The sequence below is a fragment of the Mesocricetus auratus genome, unplaced genomic scaffold, assembly GCF_017639785.1.
Source record: "Mesocricetus auratus isolate SY011 unplaced genomic scaffold, BCM_Maur_2.0 Super-Scaffold_100010, whole genome shotgun sequence".
In the NCBI taxonomy this organism is placed as follows: domain Eukaryota; kingdom Metazoa; phylum Chordata; class Mammalia; order Rodentia; family Cricetidae; genus Mesocricetus; species Mesocricetus auratus.
In genome coordinates this window covers 16,593,608-16,610,130 of record NW_024429194.1, presented here as the reverse complement: position 1 = coordinate 16,610,130, position 16,523 = coordinate 16,593,608, and the positions used below count along the sequence as shown (strand labels likewise).

Here is a 16,523-nt window from a genome sequence, read left to right as displayed (position 1 = left end):
TGTGTGTGTGTAGAATATGTATTTTATAGCTCTAGGTGGAAATTTGCACTTAGGTGAATCAGGTTAAGTTAGCAAACCCTGTTACTGGGATTTTGCAGTGGGCCAGAAGATGGAGAACGGCCTAGTAGATGATTCCGACTTTCTAGGAAATCCACATGGGAAAAAGGAGCTCTGACTCACTCCCATACTGTTCACAATAATGTGAATCCTAAAATAACTAAGCTTCTGAAAGAAATTGGTAAGAGAAACTGAGCGTGGTCATGGCACCTGTGGTGCAGGACTCTGGAGACAAGCTGGAGAAGCTGCTAACACAGTTCCAGACCAGAATCTCCCCCCCTTCTCTCTCTCTCTCCCTCCCTCTCTGTCTGTCTCTCTGTCTCTGTTTGTCTGTCTCTCTCTTTCTCCTCTATTTTTCTCTCCAAGGAAAATACCCTAACAAGAGATAATCAACTACCAAAAAGTATATATTGGACTTCACATAAATAACTCCAGCTCATTAGAAGCAAAACCAGGCTAGAGTGGGGGAGGGTGTTCGCAGCATCCTCAACCCTTCAACCAAGCACAAATTCAAGTCTCCACCACTCTCCGTTAAGCCAAGAATCCAGAATCTATTTTTAAAGAAGTATTTATTTCTAATTTTGTTTTGTGTATGAATTTTTGCCTGCATGAATGTCTGTGCCCCGCGTGCATGCCTGATGCCCTCGGAGGTCAGAAGAGGGCACCGGATCCCCTAGAACTGCAAGAATCCAGAATCTCTACAAGGCACCAAAGCGTCTAAATCAGCCAATTCTAAAATGGAACTCGGTGCACCCCAGTGGGTTGGTGTCAGAGCTGGATGTTCTTCGCGCTGCCTGTCGGGACAGCTCCAGCCTGGCTGCGTTCCCGGGCGCATCCCGAGAACTTGTGTTGGCCTTCTTTAAGCTGGGGAGGCGCTGGGCAGAGCTGGGCTGCGGCTCCACCCCCCGGGGGTTGCCGTTTCCTTAGAAGGCGAAGCCCTAGGCTTGGCCACTCGCCTGCGGGGAGTCCGCGGTACGCCTCCCGCACCCCAGGAGACCAGGACTTCTGCGAGCGCGGGAAGACCGGCAGAGCCTGTGCTTCGGCTCGGGCGTGGACGGGGCGGGCGCTGGGGCGGGGCGCTCGCCCGCGGGTTTGAATGGAAGGGTCTAGATCGGCTGAGACAGCGGTGAGCAGGTCCTGAAACCAGAACTTCACAGCCGCCCCGCGCGCCATGCGGTTGGAGAGGTGAGTGGGGCGGGCGTGGCGTCTGTCCCCTGGATGTAGCACCATGGGAACGGCGACACCGGGGACAAACACTCGCTCTGCGAGGTACGCAGGTGCGTGGCCTCGGAGCCCAGGAATCGCCGCGCCTTTTGGAGCCTTCCTTGGGAGTTGATTCCCGGCCGGGAGGAGCCTGCAGGGTCCCTTTTGTCGCCTGGTCGCCCCTGAATCCTTCGTCGCCCGCAAACTGGTCCTCGAGCCTAGGATCTGTGACTACAGAATCTATCGCCATTTCCCCGCGGTGCTTCCAACCCTTGACCACCGCCGAGAACTGCGTGATTTAATTCAAAATACGTGACAGTATTTTAAAGGGTTTGGGGTGCAAAACGAGAGGCTATCAGAAACCGGCCCTTTTTTGAGGGCGGCTCCCAGCTTCTCTGGGAGCCCTTGGATGAGCGCTGGACCGGGGCGCACGCGGTGGGGGACCGTTGTGCCTCGCGCCGCGCCTCCAGGTCTCTCGAGTGGTGGGCGTCCCTGCCCCGCTTGGCTGGAGGCAGTCCGGCTGTGCTTTGTCTGTCGTAGGTGTGGTTCCTCTCGCCTGCGCTTCGGCCATGGAGGTGCTGCGGCGCTCTTCTGTCTTTGCTGCGGAGATCATGGACGCCTTTGATCGCTCGCCCACAGACAAGGAGCTGGTGGCCCAGGCCAAGGCACTAGGCCGGGAGTACGTGCACGCGCGGCTTTTGCGCGCCGGCCTCTCCTGGAGCGCACCAGAGCGTACTTCGCCTGCCCCTGGAGGACGGCTAGCGGAGGTGTGCACCGTGCTGCTGCGCTTGGGTGAGTGTGGGGCACCAGTAGCCACGATCCCAGAACCCCTCCCCCCCCAGTAGCTGGTTGATGGGCCTGCCCGCTGTGTTTCTGGGTACTGGGTACAGCTGTTCTGCACCGACATTTCCTTCTCCAGACATGTCCTCTGCAGCTGCGCCTCACCCTCCCTCTGGGGTAAAGAGGAGGCGTGCGTGCGTGGGAGCCCAAATCTGTCTGGAATGGTGAGGGTGCAGGGTAGGCCACCCAGGTTGGTGCTCCTCTGTTCTTCCCCAGGCTTGCCTGCTTGCTGACTCCTTTGCCAAGTCCCCCACCCGTAACCCCCCACGTCTGCTTAGCCCAGATCACAGACATTCTTGTCATAAACCACAGAAAGCTCTGGAAGAGTAATAGTTGAGCAGCTAAACTTTATTGTGACCCTTGTACTCTGCGAGACTGAAAAATCCTTTGTGGGACCACGTGTCCCAGTGTTTGTTTTGGAAAATAGGCCTTTCAGTTATTGGCTGGAATCCCACACCCACTGCTGTTTCCCTTGATGGGAAGCCCCCCATCCCACCCCGGGCCTTCTTGACGGACATCTGGGACAGTGTTTTTTGGGGGTTCACACATAGCTCAGTGGTTCCCCTTAGCGCCTCTGAGGCCTGGACATGTGAGAGGAAAGGCTAGGCAAACGTTGACACTGGACAGTTCACCTAACCACAGCCAGCCTGGGGCCTGGGGCTGACCTGGGGCTGTGCAGGGGAATGGGAGGTAATCAGAGACCAAATGCATGGGTGAGTGGGTGTCAGGGAGAGCCGGTGTGCACTCCCCTGGTTGGAGGGAGCCCTGGAAGCCCTGGCTTCCTGGGAGATGAGGTGTGCCCTCGTGCTCTTTATACAGGCCTTTGTGCTGTGACGGCCTCAAGAACAGGGCTGTGTAGATCTGTGAGAGAGGCAGAGTCCCAGGAGGGCTGTGCATGGATGGATGGAGGGGAGCTGTGCATGGACGGAGGGAGGGGAGCTGTGCATGGATGGATGGAGAGGAGCTGTGCATGGACGGATGGAGGGGAGCTGTGCATGGACGGAGGGAAGCTGTGCATGGACGGATGGAGGGGAGCTGTGCATGGACGGATGGAGGGGAGCTGTGCATGGACGGATGGAGGGGAGCTGTGCATGGACGGATGGAGGGGAGCTGTGCATGGATGGATGGAGAGGAGCTGTGCATGGATGGATGGAGAGGAGCTGTGCATGGAGGGAGGGGAGCTGTGCATGGACGGATGGAGGGGAGCTGTGCATGGACGGATGGAGGGGAGCTGTGCATGGATGGAGGGAGGGGAGCTGTGCATGGACGGATGGAGGGGAGCTGTGCATGGATGGAGGGGAGCTGTGCATGGATGGATGGAGGGGAGCTGTGCATGGATGGATGGAGAGGAGCTGTGCATGGATGGAGGGAGGGGAGCTGTGCATGGATGGATGGAGGGGAGCTGTGCATGGATGGAGGGAGGGGAGCTGTGCATGGACGGATGGAGGGGAGCTGTGCATGGACGGAGGGGAGCTGTGCATGGACGGATGGAGGGGAGCTGTGCATGGACGGAGGGGAGCTGTGCATGGATGGAGGGGAGCTGTGCATGGAGTGAGAGGAGCTGTGCATGGAGGGAGGGGAGCTGTGCATGGATGGAGGGGAGCTGTGCATGGATGGATGGAGGGGAGCTGTGTATGGATGGAGGGGAGCTATCTCTGGTGTGTGGAAAGGGTGAGTGAAGGGGTTTGGCTAGGTAAACTCATCAGAGGAGGAGACCTGTGGCTATCTCTAGAAAAGACATGTAGGCTTCCTGGGAGTCCCTAGGACACTGGGATGGCAGGGAGGAAGTCTTGCCTTGGGTCTGATCCCCTCAACTTCTGTCTCTCGGTCCTTTTGGTGGGTCCTGAGAGGCTTGAGGACTGGCTTGTGGAAAGGAGCAGGTGTAAGGACTCAGGCATTACGCTGGCCTGCCCCTGTCACCTGGCAGAATGCACTCAGGCAGTACCCTGGTCGGCTCGGGTGCAAAGGACCCATTGAAAAGAAAGACCTCCGCCCACTTACGCTCTCTTTCCGCTCTTTCTTTCCCTCTCTTTCCTGCTCCTCTCTTTCCTGCGGTCCCCTGGGGCAGACAGTCTCCCTCCTCTCTTCCGTCCTGTCTCTGTCTCTTTACTTCTTCTCTCTCCTTCCCCTTCCCTACCCTTTCTAATAAAACTTCTCACTTAAGCTCGGTCTGCCCAGCGTGCTTGTCCTTCCGCCCAGGTCACCCTCGCGCCTTGCCGCTGAGTCTGAATAACTTGCAGGCTTCTCCATCGCCCAGTCTTGTTGTTCCTAGACTCCGGGGTTCAGACCCTTCTAGACAGCTAAGGGGGTTCCTGGAGGCAGAGACCTTGGATCCCAATGTGTTCTTGTTCAGGGTACATTTGGCATTGTCGTGACTATTCAGGGTGAATTTTTCTAAGTTCTGTGATAGCTCCCTGCCCCCCAGCGTGACCCCAGCCACAAACAGGAAGCAGCCCAGCTTATGTCCCTGAGCAGTCTCCCGGGGTCAGTCTCCAGAGGCCCCCAGAGTTTTATCCTTGGCAACATCCAGGCCAGCCGTGGGAATTTCCATGCCATCTCTACATCCCCTGGCCCTCCTCCCGATTCTGCTCAGGTTCCAGATCTTAATTAATTAGATAGAGCACAGCTGGCCTCAGGGATGACGTGGGCGCCCTTATCTCTGGGACAGGCCAGGCGGCAGCAGCATTTCCCTATTTGCTTTGGCTGGGGAAGCGGCTGGGCCAGGGACACCCAATCAGAGGCTGTGTGGAATTCCCGGCACCATCTTCCCCCTGTGCATGCATGCTGCTGCCAAGGGCGCTGCAGCCCAGGGGGTAGGTGGGACTGTGGCAGGCATCCTCCTTGGCCCAGCTATGGCTACGCTGATGTAGCACCGTATAAAAACACACCCATTTGGCACCGGGAGCCCATGGTGGCATGTGAGTGGTACCATTGTCCCAGGGCCTTGGCTAAGCCTCAGTCATTCACTGAGCCATTACCAGTGATGCTAGTGCCTCAGCCAGTGCAATTCTGTGAGGCAGCAGGGGGTGACTGCAGGGGTGTGGTCTTCCGGCCGGCCGAGCCCCTATCCGTGTTGGGTACTGCCTGCCTGCCTGGACCCCCTGCTCGGCCCATCCAGTTACTCACCTGCCTGCTGTGAGTCACTCACTGAGCAGGCACTGCCCATGAGCCACCGCAGGATTCCTGCCCCACTGGCCCGGCCAGCTTGCCCTAGGGGGCTGGAGGTTCCACAGCCCCCATAGTCTCTTTGTTCATGGGGCCAAGGTTGGGAGAGTCAGATAAAGTAAGGTAGGCGAGGTGGTGGGGAACCAGGGGCGGGCGGGGGGGTTGGGGGGCGCGGGGAGGTGTTAGCTTGGAGGCCCAGTGAGGTCAGGGGGATGGAGCGAGCGCAGGATTGAGTCGTGGTCAGCGCTAGCCCGGGGCTGCCGTGTGAGAGGACCTGAGCCACTGCGTGTCCGTGCAGGGGATGAGCTGGAGCAGATCCGTCCCAGTGTGTACCGCAACGTGGCCGGGCAGCTGCGCATCTCCCTGCAGTCTGAGCCTGTGGTGACTGACGCCTTCCTTGCTGTGGCAGGCCACATCTTCTCAGCTGGTAGGTCTGGGCAGGTTACTCAAGTAACCGCTGGGAGGGGGCTCACCGTCTGCAGATGGGCAGGGACAGGAATCCTTGGGGTCCTCTGACACGGCCCTGCCGTCACATACCAGCCTCCTGGCACTTTGGGCTGTTCTGAATGGCCCGGCCCAGAGAAGAGCTGCCTCAGGAGGCAGTGTGAGGTGCTACTGGCCAACTTTTTTTTTTTTTTTTTTTTTTTTGGTTTTTTGAGACAGGGTTTCTTTGTGTAGCCCTTGATGTCCTGGAACTCTGTAGACCAGGCTGGCCTCAAACTCAGAGATCCTCCTACCTCTGCCTCCTGAGTGCTGGGATTAAAGGTGTGCACCACCACACCTGGCTGTTTTTTCTTACGTTTTTTGCTTGGTGCGCAAGCATGCACGTGTGTGTGTGTGTGTGTGTGTGTGTGCGCGCGCGTGCATGTGCACTGAACCATGAGCATGTGTGGAGGTCAGAGGACAGCTTTTGGGAGTTGGCTCTCCATCCACCATGAGGTTGAATTCAAGCCTCAGGCTTGACTCTAGGTGGCTTGATCTTCTGAGGCATTCCACTGGGTATGCAACTGCTACTCTGAACTTGGGGGTCTAGTTGGGTGGCACTGGCAGTTTCGGTGGTGGGGATTTTAACAGAGTTAGGAGTTACATACGTATAAGTTATTATGATAGCTTTGGGGTAAGAGGTGGAATGTAATAATATACCTGACTGGGTGGTTTATGAAAGTGGTGAGATTGGATTAATGGGAGATCGGTGTAGGATTAGCAGTGATATATAGTTGTGCTACTTGGTTGAGAGTAGTGGCTGGGTGGTCTTTCTTGATGAGTATATTGTTATCAAGATTATTTGATAATTACTGCTGCTGGTCGTTCTGAGGGCTGTTGGCACAAGCCTGCCTGGCATTTGATAGTGGTCCAGCGTCGGCTGGGGTGGATGGTGGCACCCTGCAGGGCAGCATCTCTCTGCAGGACTACAGCAGTCTATCCTGGGCTTTTGGTGACCATAGTACTTAAATTTCCACAGCTAGCTCCATATGGGACATTTCAAAAAGTGAGCATCCCTGCCAGGGGATGGTGACACATACCTTTAATCCCAGCACTTGGGAGGCAGAGGCAGGTGGATCTCCGTGAGTTCAAGGCCAGCCTGGAGCAAATTCTAGGACAGCCAGGACTGTTATACAGAGAAATGGGGGGGGGCAGTGGGAGCGTCTCGAAGAGTCTATGAGTGTGCCTGCTCATGGGACACTTTAGGAGATTAGGGACACACTTGTCTGGATGACAGTGACACGCTCCTCTGGGGCTTTCCCAGGGCCTTCCATCTCTGCTCTGGAAGTGACCGATGGACAAGGCCACCTCTTAGCTCCTGCACCCCCTTCCCTGATTACCTCAAGTTCCATTATTGCTGCTTGCCTTTTGTATCCTGCCCAGGTCTCCAGGAGGCTGCAAGACTCGTCTCCCCAAACCCTCCTGTCCCATGCTCTTTCCTTAGAACCCTGCTAGACACCTTGCTGTCACTTCTGCCAGATGCATGTGCCTAGGAGTGGGGAGGCCCAGGCCAGCTTCAGGAGCATCACATGACAGGCCAGGGTCAGCCAGTGTGGCTTCCCTACCGAAAACTGCGGGGCCGGGGGAATGGGCTGTGGGAAGTGGGTGGGTGGGCGGTGGAGTGGGAGAGGTGGGGAAAGGCTGTGGGGATGGGAGAAACTGTGCCAGGAGTTAATGGACAAGCTCTAGTTCCGTTCTTGAAGGTCACCTGGTAGGGACTGCAGTGGAGAGGGCTCAGGAAGGAAGCCAGCAGCCAGGCGTTTCGGGTGGAGGACCACCCTTGCCCGCTCTGGAGCTTGGCAGCTGACGCCAGCCAAGGGTGGCCGCCTGGGTGTCTGTCTGCAGGCTGCCAAGCAGGCTGCTTTACGAGCCAGGGGTGGCTGGATTTATAAGGAACTTTGCTTCTGAGGCTGCAGATCTAGCCCGAGGGTGGCTTCAGTGACCCCCCCCCCCAGAGGCTGGGCCTCCCTTAGCGGTAGGCGTGGTCAGAAGAGACGGCCTTGGGTGGCAGGGAGTATGAATTGGGGAGAGCTCAGAGTAACCTCACCCCCGTCCACCATCCCTGCCTCATACAAGTCCACCCTGAGCACGGAGGCAGCCCAGAGAGATCCTCTGTGACAGACAGAGCCCTTTCCAGCTGACGCCAGCTATGGCTTGCGGGGAAGAGGTTGGGGAAGAGAGCCATGGGAATGCAGGGTAGCCACCACTCACTGGAGGCCAGGAAGCACCAGCAGACTTGACAAACACATGAGATGGCCAGCATCATCAGTCACCGTGTGTCCAGAAGGGCTTCATTCTTACTAACCCTTACTAGTCTGTGGCCAGACAATCACGTTGTGGATGAGGGTGTGGGGAACCCAGCCTTTCCTCAGAGCCGGTGGGACACATGTGAAGTGTGGCCACTTTGGAAACCAGCCTGGCAGGTCCTCAAATGGTAAAGCGTGGTGTTTGCCTATGACCCAGCAAATCTACTGCTAGATGTATACCTGACAGACATAAAACACATACCTACAGAGAAGCTTGCCCGTGTGTGTTCCTAGCAGCAAAAGTTGTGACTATCCATTTGTCCATTAATTGACAAGCAGATATGGAATGTTGTCAGCCATGACGAGGAGTGCAGTTCAGATGAACCTGAAATGTGCCAGACCCGAATTCCATTTGTGAGAAATGCGCAGACTATGCTAACTATAACAAAGCAGGCTAGAGGCTGCCAGGGGCTATGGAGAAGTGGCATGTGGCCGGTGGCTATGGGGCTCTCCGGGAAAGATAAGATGCTGTGGAATTATAGGGGCTGGAGAGATGCTTCAGCAATTTAGAGCACTTACTACGCCTCCAGAGGACCCGAGTTCCATTCCCAGCAGTCACATGGCAGCTCACAGCCGGCTATAACTCAGGTTCTATCCAGGTCTAGGCTATCTGGGTCCTCTTCCAGCCTCCTGGGCATAGCATATGTGTGGTACACAGACCAGACATGCACGCAGACAAAACACCCACACACATTAAAAACAAAGAAATCAGTCTGGGTGTGGCTGCACCCGCCTTTAATCCTGGCTCTCTAGAGGCAGAGGCAGGTGAGTCTCTGAGTTTGAGGCCAGCCTGGTCTACAGTGCAAGTTCCAGGACAGCCAGAGGTATATAATAGAGCCTTTGTCTAAAAAAAAAAAAAAACTGCCAAAAAAATCTTTAAATAAATGTTCCAGAATTAGATTGTGGCTATATGAGAGCCCAAGGGGAAACAGAAGCTTCCTAAGACGCGTCCCTGGACAGCATCTTCCCAGCTGCTTCTGCTGGGAGCACACTGTTTAACAGGACATCAGGCTCCTCAGTTCTTGTGAGGGACTGGGACACTCTGTGGGTGGCACATTAATTCTCTATCGTGTCAAGGGCACAGCTAACAGCAGAGCACCCTTGAGAAATTGTGACTGACATTAGGATCTGGTTACCCACTGGCCCTGGACAGGAACCTTCTGGCCTAGGATTCTCAGGAGGCAGAGAACCAGGGCTGCGTCCTAGCAGTGACAAAGGTGCCACTGATGCCAGAGTACAGCTCAGCTGGGATCTCAGACTGGGTTTATTATTTTTTTAAAGATTTATTTATACTCGGGAGGCAGAGTCAGGAGGATCTCTGTGAGTTCAAGGCCAGCCTGGTCTACAGAGAGAGTTCCAGGACAGCCTCCAAAGCCACAGAGAAACCCTGTCTCAAAAAACCAAAAAAAAAAAAAGATTTATTTATTTATTATGTATACAGTAGTCTGTCTGCATGCATGTTTACACACCAGAAGAGGGCATCAGATCTCATTAGAGATGGTTGTGAGCCACCATGTGGTTGCTGGGATTGAACTCAGGACTTCTGGAAGAACAGTTAGTGCTCTTAACCTCCGAACCATCTCTCTAGACCCTTGGGTTTATTTTGAAAGAGATAGCAAGTCACTTCTATGTCTGATTTTGGGGGTAGCACTCATATACTGTAACATTTAGGCACATTAAATGTCAGATTTGGTGGCATTTAGCACATTCAGAATGCTGTTTGTCCAAATCCTGAGGACACATTGCCAATCAGCAGTGACACCCGGTTCCTCGTCCCCCAGTCCCTGAGAATCACTTTTTTGGCTCTGTGGGTGTCCTGTTCTGTTTTCTGTAGGTGGATTGGCACAGGATTTCTATAGGTGACTGACAAGGATTTCTATGGGTGATGGGCACAGGATTTCCATAGGTGACCGGCACAGACGGGTTTCTTTTTTTTTCTTTTTTCTTTTCTTTTCTTTTCTTTTTTTTTTACAAGACAGGGTTTCTCTGTATTGTTTTGGAGGCTGTCGGTCCAGCCTGGCCTCGAACTCACAGAGATCCGCCTGCCTCTGCCTCCCGAGTGCTGGGATTAAAGGCGTGCGCCACCACCACCCGGCTCGGCACAGGGTTTCTATGGGTGACCGGCACAGGGTTTCTATGGGTGACGGCACAGGATTTCTATGGGTGACCAGCACAGGGTTTCTATGGGTGACGGCACAGGATTTCTATGGGTGACCAGCACAGGGTTTCTATGGGTGACGGCACAGGATTTCTATGGGTGACGGCACAGGATTTGTGTCCTTTTTGTTAAGGTCCTTCCCCTTGCAGTGCTGTGACATTCATCAGAACTTCACTCTGGTTATTGGCTGTTTAATAGCGCCGTTGTAGGATCCCAGCCGTTTGCTGGCCAGCACTTAGGTTTCCCTTTTGGCTGTTGTGAATGGTTCTGTGGTGAGCATCTGTGTGCTGACGCATGCACTGGTCAGGGGCTATTCTGAGTGCCGTGTGAGGGTGGGTTGACGGGAATTTCAGGGTCTACTTCTTAGGTTAGCATCTTATAGGGCCTGAACCCTTACTTCTTCACAAGTGTGTGTATGTGTCTGTGTGTGTGTGTGTGTGTCTGTGTGTGTCTGTGTGTGTCTGTGTGTGTGTCTGTGTGTGTGTGTCTGTGTGTGTGTGTGTGTGTCTGTGTGTGTGTCTCTGTGTGTGTGTGTGTCTGTGTGTGTGTGTCTGTGTGTGTGTCTGTGGGTGTGTCTCTCTGTGTGTGTGTGTATGTGTGTGTGTGTTATTTTGTGTTATTTGTACTTTTTTCTTTGGCTCCCTTAATCTGAAGATTCTGTTGCCTCCACTTCCTGATAATGAGATTCAGGGGTACACTACCATGCCAACCCCCTCTTTTTAAGATTTATTTAAATTAATTAACTTATTTATTTATTTATTTTGGTTTTTTGAGACAGGGTTTCTCTGTGTAGTACTGGCTGTCTTGGAATTTGCTCTGTAGACCATGCTGGCCTCAAATTTACAGAGACCCGCCTGCCTCTGCCTCCTGAGTGCTGGGATTAAAGGTGTTGTACTATTATGCCTGGTTGATTTGTTTGGTTTTTAAATACTTTTGTATTTAAATATAAGTTTATAATAATAAATTATATAGCTATATAATAGCAAATTATATATAAATAATATATAACTATATAATTTACATGTTTGAATATATAATTTATAATTTTAATGCTTGTGTTTAATATTGTAATATAAAATATATAGTAAACTATTTATTTTTAACTCTGTTGTGTGTTTGTACCTGTGTGTGGATATGTGCGTGTGACTCGGAGGTCAGAGGCATCATGTCCCTGAAGCTGGGACACAGGCAGCTGTGAGGTGCTTGTTGTAGGTCTTGGGAATTGCACTTGGTCCTCTGGAAGTGCAGTATGTGCTCTTTAACTACTGAGCCGTATCTCCAGCTCCCGATTTGGAGATTAGAACTTAGGTAACCTAGGCAGGCCTGGACTGAACTCCTTTCTGATTCCCCTGCCTCTGCCACGGAAACGCTGCCATCACCCCAGGACCTCTTTTGTCTGTACTGGTGATAGAAGACACATCTCTGTCTTTTTCCACTCTCGTGTGTGTATGTGTGTTCTGTATGACTGTGGGCACATCCATACGGAGGCCCAAGGTCGAGGGCGGTGTGAGGAAGAATCTTCCGGTGGTCCGTGACTTTTTTATAAAGCAAGTGTGGGATAGGCCCTGACCTACTGCCCCGGTGTCAAGGTTCAGAGTAGCAGACAGAACAGTCAGACACACCCTTGAAGTTGTCTGCTGATTTTCATGCCCTGCTGTGAATCACTCCAGTGTGTTGTGTTACGCTGCTCTCCCGTGGACACCTCTCTCAGATGTGGGTAAGGCTGGTCTCATCCTAGGCTTCAGCAGGTATGCACTGGAGGCTGGGGCCCTCCTGAGGACAGCCTGAGAGGGGAGTGTGGCTTGCTGGGGATGATGGTCAAGCCACACCAGTACATCCGGCCCAGTGCCCTCCTATTGTGGTGGTGGCCTGCACGGAGGGTCCTGGCCCAATCGTCATTACTAGTCACCAGCTAATGGCAGGCAGGAAAGTAGCTCGGAGAAGCTCAGCTCTTCATGGTATCCTAGGGGCTGGACTCCAGTTTCGGTCTGATCAGCAACTATCTCCCTGTAGGCATCACATGGGGCAAGGTGGTGTCCCTGTACTCGGTGGCTGCGGGGCTGGCTGTGGACTGCGTTCGGCAGGCTCAGCCTGCCATGGTTCATGCCCTGGTTGACTGCCTGGGGGAATTTGTGCGCAAGACCCTGGCGACCTGGCTTCGGAGGCGTGGCGGATGGGTGAGTGGGGCGAGGTGTTGTAAGCACTGGAGTTTTGGTGCGGGGATGGGGGGGGGCGGGGACAGAAGGTGGGGGCAGCAGCAAGGGCTTCAGGACTCAGGGCTGCTCTGAGATGCGGGCAGGTGCTGGCCTCTTTTGTGCCTGCACCGACATCATCCCGACCCTGAACTCTTGTCTCTCCCCTGCTTCCAGAAGGTGCCTGGCAGAAAGAGGCCAACAAGGCAGTCTTTAGCAGACACAATCAGTCCCCCCCCCCCAAGAGAAATCTCAGTACTGTCCAGAGCACCTTCGCTTTCTTCTTGGGAGCCCACTTTTCTGCATCTCAAGAAGCAAGACCTACGGGGTGGGTGTCAGGGTCAGACCCTCCTAGTCTCCGTGCCTGACTGCCAACATAGTTGGGCATGAAGGGTGGGCTCTGTCCAGAAGCCCTTTTACATCTATAAAATGGGCAGGAAGGATGTCTGACTTGATGCCCTTCCCTGTCTAACTCGCAGGTATCCTGCTCAAGTTTTGGTCCAGCTGGGCTGCAACCTCCTTCCTCAAACAGCTTTGCATGTTCCCTTTGTAATTTGATAGGGCATTTTTCTAGAGCAAGGTAATAGGGGCCTTGGATTGCCTGGCTTTGCTAACTGTCCCTTTTTCCTTCCAGACCGATGTCCTCAAGTGTGTGGTCAGCACAGACCCTGGCTTCCGCTCCCACTGGCTGGTGGCCACGCTCTACAGTTTTGGCCGCTTCCTGAAGGCTGCATTCTTCCTGTTGTTGCCAGAGAGATGAGCTGCTCCCCACAGCAGGGGCCACTCCTGGGGCTCCTGGGCCCAACCCAAGGGGCCCACAACACCTCCAAAGCACTTCCCTCACTCAAGTTGGGAGCATCCAGCCCCTGGGGCCCTGTCCCAAACCCCATTCCTTTGTGGACCCTGGCCTCTGGGAGGGGTGAGTGGAGAAGGCTGTCCCAGAGTCTGGAGCTGGCTTCAGGGTCTGCTGTAGCTCTTCTCTTGGAACTCCTGCCAGAGAGTCAGGGTCAGTGCCCAGCCCTGGAGAAAGGAACTGGGGAACTCTCATTTGATGCCCCAGGCCCCCACCCCGGGAAGGGGCCTTCCTAGGACACGAGCTGGCCTCAGTCCTTGTGGGAAGCAGGTCTTGTACATCTGACCTGAAGATGACTGGCTAATGCAAGAGGAGCCAGGGATGCTTACTCTCTGTCCCTAAGGGCAGAGCAGAAGGTCCCTGTGCTGCTGCTTCGACTATTTCTAGATGAAGATGGTGTCCCTAACCCACAGTGGGCCCTTTGTGGTGGGGATCAGGAGTGTAGGGAGTTCACCTGACCAGTGAACAAGAGATCCTGTGGATGAGGTGGTCTGCACAGGTTGGACCCCAATAAAGTTTTACCCAGCAGAGTGTGAGGCCCTATTGGGCTTTCTTTATGTCTGTCCTCATGGGACTGCGAAACATCACGGGCTGGGACCTCTAAGAACTTAGACTTGGGAAACCCAGTCGTTCATGGTGCCCTAGAAGTAGAGCATCCTCAGCCGGGCGGTGGTGGTGCACGCCTTTAATCCCAGCACTCGGGAGGCAGAGGCAGGTGGATCTCTGTGAGTAAAAAGAAGCAGAGCATCCTCCTCTACCTGCTGTGTCCTGAGCAGCTTTGGACTTGACCTGGCTGGGAGCTGTGAGCGGATGAAGAGTGAACACGTGGTCACCTGTAGAGAAAAGCTGGGGTCGGGTGGGCTGTGCACACTCTGATGGGGTTGTGACAATCTGGAACCTCATGATGTATATGTATCATGTACAGCACAGGGGAAGGGTTAGCTCGTCTGTAGGTGCAATCTTAAGCTGTGACTTCAGGGAGGAGGACGCTGCAGTTACTAGTTTTCGTACATACTGTCAAGCATTCACGCACACTCATGCTCGCACACACTGTCTACATGCAGTCAGACCCAAGGAAGGCTTTACCTTCCCATGGGTCTGAGGCATTGGGCCCTTGACATGTCCATGCCTGTGACAAACAGTACACATTCCCTGGGCTCCCCACATGCAGTTATCTAAATCAGGTCATGGGAGTGTTTCGGAGTCCCGGTCAGACCTGTAGTGCTGGAGGTGTGTGCTGGATGAATACGCCCTGTCCTTCTGTGTCTCCTTAGGCCCATCCCTTGACTTGACCTAGCCTAGCAGCTTGGCCCACTGCCGGGTTGTACGTGTTGGGGTGGGCTGTGTGTCAGGTCGAAGGAAGTTCTGTAGGAAGCAGCTCTGTAGCCACAAGGGGCTCACATCCCCCTGGAGGGCAAAGAGGCAGTAATCCATTTGCTTTAGGTGAGCTGCTGTAGGCTGTTCAGTGACCCGCTGTAGTAACTGTTAGAGGTATATGAAGTAGGAGAGGGCTCTCATGTTGGTTCTCCAGCCAAGGTTTAAAGGTGCTAATGCCTGCCTGAGAGCGTGCTGTGCTAGCCCAGGGTGTGATGTGGCAACAGAGATACTCAAAATACCAGGAAGGCCAGGTTCTGGTGATCTGTACTCTCTCCAAATGGAGTTCCACGTAAATGGTGGGGAACTCTATTGCATGATAAGTAAAAGACCCAGAGTCTGATATTGGGGCTCAGGCTTCAAACTGAAGATCAGAAAAACAAAGCAACCAAGCCACTAGCTCTTACCTCTACTTCAGGCTGAAAGGGCTGACCCATGAGCTTTCCACCAAACCTCAGAGTTCTGCCTCTCTTCAGCGTAGCTGGAGAGAATCCTGAGACTGACTACTGAAGACCCTGCTCCTGTCTTTTATATCTCCCTAGTGCTGGAATTAAAGGCGTGTGATCCCAAGTGCTGAGATCATCTGTGTGAGCTGTTTCTCTTAGCACTGGATCAACTTTGTAGTCAGTGTGGCCTTGAACTAACAGAGATCCGTCTACCTCTTAATCCTGAGTCCTGGGATTAAAGGTGTGTATCACCATTGCCTGACATCTAAAGCTTGTGGCTGACTTTGTGTCTCTGAATCCTCAGGCAAGTTTTAATAATTCATAAAGTATACTTATTATTATCATTATATTATAAATAATATATCCTAATTATGCTGGAAAAAATGGGGAAAGAAAAGGATAAACATAGGTCTTCAAATTCCCAGCTCTAGCATCCCATCAGAGTTATATCCGCCCTAATAGAGACTCAAACACTTTAGCCAGTGTAACGTATAGTCTTCCTGCCCGCCACCCGGGTCCTGTTTCAGTCCCCAAATAACACAAGGACACTATATTAATTATGAAGCTGTTGGCTGTTTGCTTGGTTTCTTATCGGCTAGCCCTGACTTGATTATTAACCCATAATTACTAATACATATTTTATAAGGACTTAGCTTTTTGAGGACGCACTCCTGAGCACCCGTTGCTCCCTGGGGATCACGACGACTCCACTACATTTCCCAGAATCCTACTAGACTCCTAGTCCCACCTATCTTGCTTCCCTATTGGCCAACAGTACGTTATTGACATATACACAGAAAGACTTCCCCATCAAGCCAGAGTTGAGGATGCTGAGCTCACCAGTGGCTGGATCATGGCACAGGCTGAACTGGTCTCACAAGGGTCTCTGTTAAAGGGACAGCAGGAGTTGGAATGAGGCTGTGTGTAAGGCCTTGAGGAAGCTGAGGACATTGGGCCTAATGAGGGGGCCTGGTCAACAGTCAGCTTTCCACAGTGGCAGTTTCCTCCCTCTGAGGATCCCGCCACCAGGAGATGACCACCCAGCATTTCATGGTGAGAGCCTCCCAGGCATCCTCAGGATCCCCACGGTGCTGTTTATGGACCTGTTAGTTGGATACAAGTTGAGACAAGTTGGCCCCAAGATGGTAGGGGACAGGACAGGGACAGGTGGATTGTCTCTAAAGGAGTTTTAATTATTTGTGCAAAGTGATAGGAAATGTGTAGAAATAGCTATCAAGGGTGAGAGGAATCAGGCGAGCCATTGACAAGACTCACCAAACAGATGCCTTCCGTGTTATAGGTGGGGTGAAACAAGAACCATGGCGGTGATTGGCTGGTTGAAGCTGGTGGTCTCTGTGAATTAGCTGGAGATTTTAAATTTTGTTGTTGTGTTTTTGAGACAGAGCCTCTCTATTTAGATGTGGCTATCCTGGAACTCAATATATA

The 16,523-nt window shown here is 53.2% G+C and overlaps 1 protein-coding gene across 1 annotated transcript; it reads left to right on the top strand.

Annotated features, from left to right (window-relative positions):
• The first annotated feature begins 1,113 nt into the window (after positions 1–1,113).
• Positions 1,114–13,785, top strand: Bok (BCL2 family apoptosis regulator BOK). Its single transcript, XM_005077191.4, has 5 exons — positions 1,114–1,242; positions 1,801–2,052; positions 5,564–5,692; positions 12,226–12,389; positions 13,039–13,785. Exons 2-5 carry the CDS (start codon positions 1,830–1,832, stop codon positions 13,162–13,164), a joined length of 642 nt encoding a protein of 213 aa, XP_005077248.1. The 5' UTR covers positions 1,114–1,242; positions 1,801–1,829; the 3' UTR covers positions 13,165–13,785.
• Positions 13,786–16,523: the final 2,738 nt, after the last annotated feature.